Below are 7218 nucleotides of genomic sequence, written 5' to 3'. Positions count from 1 at the left end.
ATCATGGTGATTATAATCAAAAGATGTTAGGCAAATCTATTGTACAAAACTGAAAACAAATGAGGCCTGCACTGATATGATTACTAAGTTGAAATAAAGAAGTACATCATGATGCATATCAATTCATGAACAACACAGAATTTGATATGAAAGAAAAACTGAATATGGTTAGCATCAAATAAAACTATGTAGCAAAATTCCTATTCAATAAAGCTACACAAGAATGGACATGATAGATAGGAAGAACTGTAGAGTTTACTAATGATAGAAAGATATATTTTCTGAATTTCATCATTCAAGGACAGCCAAAGCAATAATATACTCCTAGATTCTAGACCTCTAGAAATGCACACTTAGAGCAACCATAGAACTATTCGCTGCATCATGTTCAATGGGGGAAATAGAAACATACTTTCGATAAGTGTAACAGCATGAGCTAATTGTGCAAATTCTTCAAGTGATTCATCAATAGCAAATGTATTATATATTCAGTGACTTTACATTCAACTCCAACAAGGTAGGCTTTCTCTAGACAAACCTATATTCTTAATATGAAAATTCTTTAGTTTTAAAATGATGACAAAATGATCTAAATGTCAGTTTGAAATCTATTTTGCCAGAAAAGTGCAAAGTGAAAAACACACAAATAAAAGAGAAAAACCAAAGGCTAAAGAAATTGAAATGTGTCTAAAAATATTATTCATGAATGATCTGTGATAAAAGAATATCTATAATGCAATTCAAGAGTGAGATAATGTCTCTTTTTTCTTTCTTAACAGAAAGACTAACAGAAGTCACAATTCCTATATAGTAATTGTCAATAATTCACAAGCAAGGTTACAGAATGTTAAGAGGCACGCCAGAAGAGCAAGTAAAAAACTAGACTTTTCAATAATCAAATTTGAGAAACCACTAGAGATATTCTCTAATGAAGGGCTAATATAATAGCTTCAACAAAAAAAGATACTCAAACCTGATTCTCAAATTCTAATAAGTGAAGCATCAATGCTCCAGGTCTCTTTGTCCCTGAATGAACAAATAAAGAATGTGCCTTGATCATAAAATAAAAGAAAGATAAACCTCAACATATGACTAAAGCATCACAAATGACAGTCTATAAGAAAGTTGTTGCAGGTGAAATTATCTGCGATGTTAGGAAAATCTAAAGCATCACAAATCTAAAATAGTTAACAAATGCTTGATTTATGATACTTAATCATCACGTTAATTGTAATCAAAAGATGTTAGGCAAATCTACTGTACAAAACTGAAAACAAATGGGGCTTGATATGCTTACCAAGTTGACAAAAAGAAGTACACATCATGTTGCATATCAACTCATGAACAACACAAAATTTGATATGAAAGAAAAACTGAATCTGGTTAGCATTAAGTAAACTATGTAGCAAAATTCCTAATCAATAAAGCTTGACAAGGATGGACATGACAGATAGGAAGAATAGTGGAGTTTTCTAATGCTCCAATTTGAGCTCAATCAAACAGGAAATACTGGACTTGATGCCACTTTTGATTTCAGATCTGAGATTAGCTTTGTTAAGTTGAAAATCTTCAAGCCAAACTAACTAGAATGGTCAAAGCCACAAAACTGGGCCAAAATAAGTATGTCAATTAAATGACTCAAAGAAACAATCACTTAAATGTTTCAACTGGAATTATCATATCAATTTAAACCTTTTACATATGTGATATTAGGAATTAAAATCAATAATCACAACAGCTGCTGATAGCTTATTCTCCTTAAATAAATAGGTAAGGTGGAATGAAGAAATACCAATTCAGAGGTCAGTTTTATACTCATAAGTAGCAGATTAAAACTACAGCACGTGGATGATGAAACTCGTGATAGATGACTGCAATGCATAATTCAAAATACTAAAATAGTAGCTATGTCATTAGTTGGCGAGCATTTGTATGAAACTTATTAAGCTTCTCTAACAATCTCATGAAGATTGCTACTAGTCTACTACAATGCAACAGCTAATCAGCAAGAAAAATCCTGCAGACCGAAATAATCACAAATTAGAACGTTCAGACTCAAGGAAGATCTTTTTATTACTATAATCCAGAAGGACCAGAACGACACTATCACTATAATCTAGCATTTGTTAACTATTGATATCGTAAGCTAATTTTCACAATTTAGAACTTGCATAATATTCTATTTGACTCCATTTGTCAAGTTCTATCTTAAGACCAACAGAAGATAGTCTATTAATGGAAAGTCATGAGCCTCTATTCATATCACAGAAAAAAAACGTAGTAAACAGAATCATAATGGCTCATCTTTATCAAACTCATAAAATTATTTGTTTGATATCTCTTTACTATTAAATATTCAATTTGGTTTGCAGTTCTTATAAGTATGATAACTGCATTTTACAGAAATTATGATACATCCTTTTAAAATTGAAATATTTTAAGCTTAGATTTCACTCTTGAACTTATATTTTGCTTGGAGGTTATTCACTATATAGTAACATATTGAAACCATTTAAGATTACAAATTATACACTTTATAACCAGTTTTTTCAACAGCAAGAAAAGTCTGAAATTCTGGAGGCTACATTACAATCATAAGAAACCTCAACTCAGCATAAACTAAAAATATATATAAACAGCTACCTCGTTGGTCTAATTATGCATAATTAGCATAAACAAACAAAGAATAAGATCAACATGAAGATTATCAAATTTAAAGAAGGAAAAAAAATAATTTATCTAAAAAGATACAACTATAATAGTAGAATGTAACATGGTTAAAAATATTAAAACTAGGACACATAAAATATAGCAACAATGATGTAGGGGTTATAGATTGCATGTATCATCAATATGGCAAAGATTATAGCAATATATGTGCAAAGCTGAAAGAAAAATTGGATACAAAAATCAGACTTGCAGCTGCATCCACATAGGCTCATTTTAAATAGACCTAAAATGCTGTAAAAATTAAAGCATGGTTCTAAATTTTTCATCTTAGGCACTTGCACTCATATCTAAAGATCACAAATCTATAATGCTTGTATGAACATATGTTGCCTCTTTGATGCCACAAACTTCTCTATACAATGCTACTAGCCAAGGTCTGTCGTACCGTACCATACCGACGTTTCGACCCAGGCTCGGTACTGGTACGGTACGGTATACCGCTCGGTACACCCAGGTGTACCGAGCGGTACACTCATGTGTACCGAGCACTGTAGCACTGCTACAGTGCTACAGTGTACTGCTACAGTACTCGGTACGGTACAGGGCAGTCCGCGTATCACTGGCCTATCGGACCGGTACGTACCACCCGTACCGGGCGGTATGGTACGGTACAACAGACCTTGCTACCAACAGTGGATTTTCTTCTCAAGCACTAGTAGTGATTTAAAAAGCGCTAGGCGCCAAAAGGCGCCAAGGTCCAAAAACGCCCGAGGCGCTAGGCGCTCGCCCGAGCGAAGCGAGGCGCTAAAATATAAAAATATATAATATAATTAATAAATATAATTAATTATATTTATAATTGATGGAGAAACGAGGAAGCAGCGGCGAGCAACGGCGGCAGCAGCAGCAGCAGCGGCGAGCGGCGACGCGGGAAAGGGAAAGGGAGCGGAAGGCGCGAGCAGCGGGAGGCCTCGAGGGAGGCGCGAGCAGCGGGAAGGCTCGCGGGAGGGCTCGCAGGAGGCGAGAGGGCTCGCGGGAGGCGCGAGCAGCGGGAGGGCTCGCGGGAGGCGTGAGTAGCGGGAGGGCTCGAGGGAGGCGCGAGCAGCGGGAAGGCTCGCGGGAGGGCTCGCAGGAGACTCGAGCAACGAGAGGGCTCGCGGGAGGCGTGAGCAGCGGGAAGGCTCGCGTGAGGCGCGAGCAACAACAGCGGCGAGCAGCGGTAGCGGGAGCAGCGGCAGCGAGCGACGAGATCGCGATCGGGATCGGGATCGGGATCGGGATCGAGAGCGGCAGCGGCAGCAGGTTAGTGTTGGGTTAGGGTTAGGGTTAGGGTTGGGGTTATATCGGTTTAGTTGGTTCGATTGAACCAACTAACAACCGAACTAGGACCGAACCAGACCTAAAATTCTGGTTAGGTCACCTTGGTTTACCCAGGCGCTCGCCCGAAGCGCCCAGCGCCTGCGCTCGGGCGAGCGCCCAGGCGATGCCTGTTTGAAGCGCGCCGCCTAGGACATTAGCGAGGCGCTCGGGCCTTGCCTCGCCTCGCCCGAGCGCCTAGGCGAGCGCCCGAGCGCCTTTTGCAATCACTGAGCACTAGAGAAGTCTTCTGTATTATTCTCGTAATCTTTTCCAACCATCAGCATTTTCATCTAGTGCTTGAGAAGTCAACATGAAGATTCTCAAATTTAAAGAAGAATTAACAAATCACCTAAAAACATACAACAAAATTGCAACATTGATAAAAATATTAAAAATAGAACACATAAAATATAGAAACAATAATGTAGTGCTTATAGATTGTATGTGTCATCAATATGGTAAAGGTTATACTAAGATATATGCAAAGCTGAAAGAAAAATTAGATACAAAAATCAAACTTGCAGCTGCAACCACATTAGTTTGTTGTATAATAAACCTATTAAAATGTTGTAAAAATTAAAGCATGGTTGTAATTTCTTACTTAACTTAGGCTCTTGCACTCGTATCTGAAGATCTTAAATGTATGATGCTTGTATGAAAATATGTTGCCTCTTTGATGCCACAAACTTCTCTATGCAATGCTATCAACAATGGATCTTCATGTCAAGCACTAAAGAAGTTTTCCGTATTACTCTCGTAATCTTTTTCAACCATCAGCATTTTCATCTTATGACACTAAATTGGGCAAAGGGCACAGTGTTTGCTTCAGGTTTTGGTGGTTTGGGAGTCTCAAAGACATTCCAGAACTTGAGTGTCTCATCTTCTGCTGCAGAAGCTACTACACCTCCCAATGGGCTCCCAGCCAAGTAAAGAACACGAGATGAATGACCAAAAAGCTCAGCTTTTCTCGTCATGGATGTGTAATTCCATAGGGTGAGTTGATTGTTTGGAAACCCATGGGAGGTAAGCAATTCAGATTTGTTCTTGTCCCACAACAACGCACAAACTTCAGAGCCGGTATCAATTGAGTTCAAGCAAACACCATTAACAGCATTCCAAAACTTAATGCAATGATCATTGCGTCCTCCACCAGAAGCCAGCAGATTGCTCCTAGTAGGGCACCAATCAAGGGCCCTCACAGTGGAAGTGTGGTTGCTGATCTTGTGAAGCAATTGACGTTGGCACGGATGGTGATTTACAACAGCCATGCGGGCGTCCCATATGTGCACAAGTTTGTCCTTCCCTCCGCTTGCCAGATACCGCCCAAACAACTCGGACCATTTAAGACTACAAACTTCAAGTCGATGCCCTTTATAGTCACAGATGGCCCGGTCATCTTTTCTAATGTCATAATCAACAACACTACCATCGGATCTCCCTGTCGTCAAGATTGCATTACTTCTCCAGGCAAGTGAACAAACAAAGGAGTGGCTGTCACCTTGGATCCCAACCAACAGACGTCCTGTTGCTGCATCAAACAGATCTAAATCTGAATTGCCTAATGCGACAGCGAGAACTTTGCCGTCTGGGGACCAGCTGATGCTAGTGACAGGGCTGTTGTTTTCTAAGGCTCGTGAAAACTTCGTACCAGACTTATTCGCAGCATTCCATATGTACACTGTGTCATTGAGGCCAATCGCCAACACATTATTGCTTCCCCAGTCGAGGAGATTCAACCTATCATCATCTATGATGTCATAAGCAGCCAAAACCCTATCTGGATCTTTTGGGATTCGTCTCTGTTGCTTCTTGTGCGGTCGATTGTCCTCGTCAAATTGGCACACCTTGTCGGCCGGTGATTCGGGTGCACTCTTGAATGCGAAAATGCGAGATCTGTTCTTCAAAATACATTGAACAAGAAGTTTTTGGTACGCTGCACTCGATGGGGATTCTATCGAACCATCACGCTGAGGTCTGGAAGGCATGGTTAGAGCACAGCGCGCGAAGTCCATGTCCATCGCCGATCGGACCGGGATGAAGCGGTCGTACTCCACACGCCTGGAACGAGAAGAAGCCATCTTGCCAATCGAAACCAGAACGAGAAACGCCGAGGTGACGAGAGACAATCAAGAAAACCAGAAAGATCGAACTTCCCAAAAGAAACTTGAAAACCCAGACGATCGATAACCAAGAATTGATCAAAAAGAACCCCGAGAACAACAAAATTTCTGACTTTTGGTCACGGAAATTGTCAAGTATATCAACCAAAACGAAACCAAATCATCAAAATTCAACAATATCTTGAACCCTAAAAAATTTCGACAGCGAAGCGAAACGAAACCTCAAGCAAAGGAAAAGGAATGAGATCACCACAACAAGAATCTAAATTCTCCCCTAAATCGGAGGAGAGGACGCTCACTCCCAGCCGACGATCGGTCGAAGCTTTATCCTTTCGTCGGAGAGCAGCTCCGACCTTCGCAGAAAGACGAGATCGCCAAGAGAGCAAAAGGAGAGCCGAGAGCAGAGCGCGCGAGAGCCGAGAGAGGTTATGAGGTTCGCAAAAGGGTGGTCTCGGCTTATATAGACGCCACCGACCCAGCCTTGTGTTATATCGTGAAATCGTGCCGTTATATTCAACCGACCAATGTGTACTGACGTTGAAACGTCCCGTTATGTTTAACTAATAAGGTAACGGCATTGAAATCGCACCGTTATATACACATTAATCACCGTCAAATTTATGTTGCGTTACAATTTCCTGAGGAATTCTGTCGTCGAAGAGGTAGCAACAATTGCTTGTAATTGAGCGTTTCACTTCAACGACAAAATATGTTAGAGAACAAACTCAAGACGGAAGTAGAGATGAAAGCAGATCATATGTTGATCTAATCAAAGAACTAGTGGATTCTGGAGTTTGATTCTACTGTCTTCAAGAGTCAGATAAAGGCCTAAGACGTGATTTTTTCTTATTTATCTCTAAAAACTCATCATCTTCGTAGCTGATGAGATTATCATTTTTAAGAAATATTTTAAACTGATAAAATTCCTACTAATACAATGAGACATGGTATTTTTTTTACTTGTCTATGTAAAGAAAATCCTAATTTTGTAGTTGTTGATATTATCATTTTTAAGTAATACTTACAAACCAATAAAATTATCATTATTATTATATCTAACAAATAAGAT

The 7218-nt window shown here is 39.6% G+C and overlaps 1 protein-coding gene across 2 annotated transcripts; it reads right to left on the bottom strand.

Moving 5' to 3' along the window:
- Positions 1 to 4746: 4746 nt before the first annotated feature.
- On the bottom strand, positions 4747 to 6564 carry LOC103998337 (cell division cycle 20.2, cofactor of APC complex-like). Of its 2 annotated transcripts, none has more exons than XM_009419787.3 (2): positions 6449 to 6564; positions 4747 to 6087 (listed from the first exon to the last, which is right to left on the bottom strand). In XM_009419787.3, exon 2 carries the CDS (start codon positions 6045 to 6047, stop codon positions 4812 to 4814), a length of 1236 nt encoding a protein of 411 aa, XP_009418062.2. In that variant the 5' UTR covers positions 6048 to 6087; positions 6449 to 6564; the 3' UTR covers positions 4747 to 4811. The 2 variants fall into 2 exon arrangements, with proteins under 2 accessions (XP_009418062.2, XP_018681818.2); XM_018826273.2 differs by having other exon boundaries at positions 6403 to 6563.
- Positions 6565 to 7218: the final 654 nt, after the last annotated feature.

Source organism: Musa acuminata, chromosome BXJ3-1, assembly GCF_036884655.1.
Source record: "Musa acuminata AAA Group cultivar baxijiao chromosome BXJ3-1, Cavendish_Baxijiao_AAA, whole genome shotgun sequence".
Lineage (NCBI taxonomy): Eukaryota > Viridiplantae > Streptophyta > Magnoliopsida > Zingiberales > Musaceae > Musa > Musa acuminata.
This window is presented reverse-complemented; position numbering and strand designations above follow the sequence as displayed.

Coding starts and splice junctions, on each gene's coding strand:
- LOC103998337 (XM_009419787.3), bottom strand. CDS start 6,047: ATGGACATGGACTTCGCGCGCTGTGCTCTAACCATGCCTTCCAGACCT.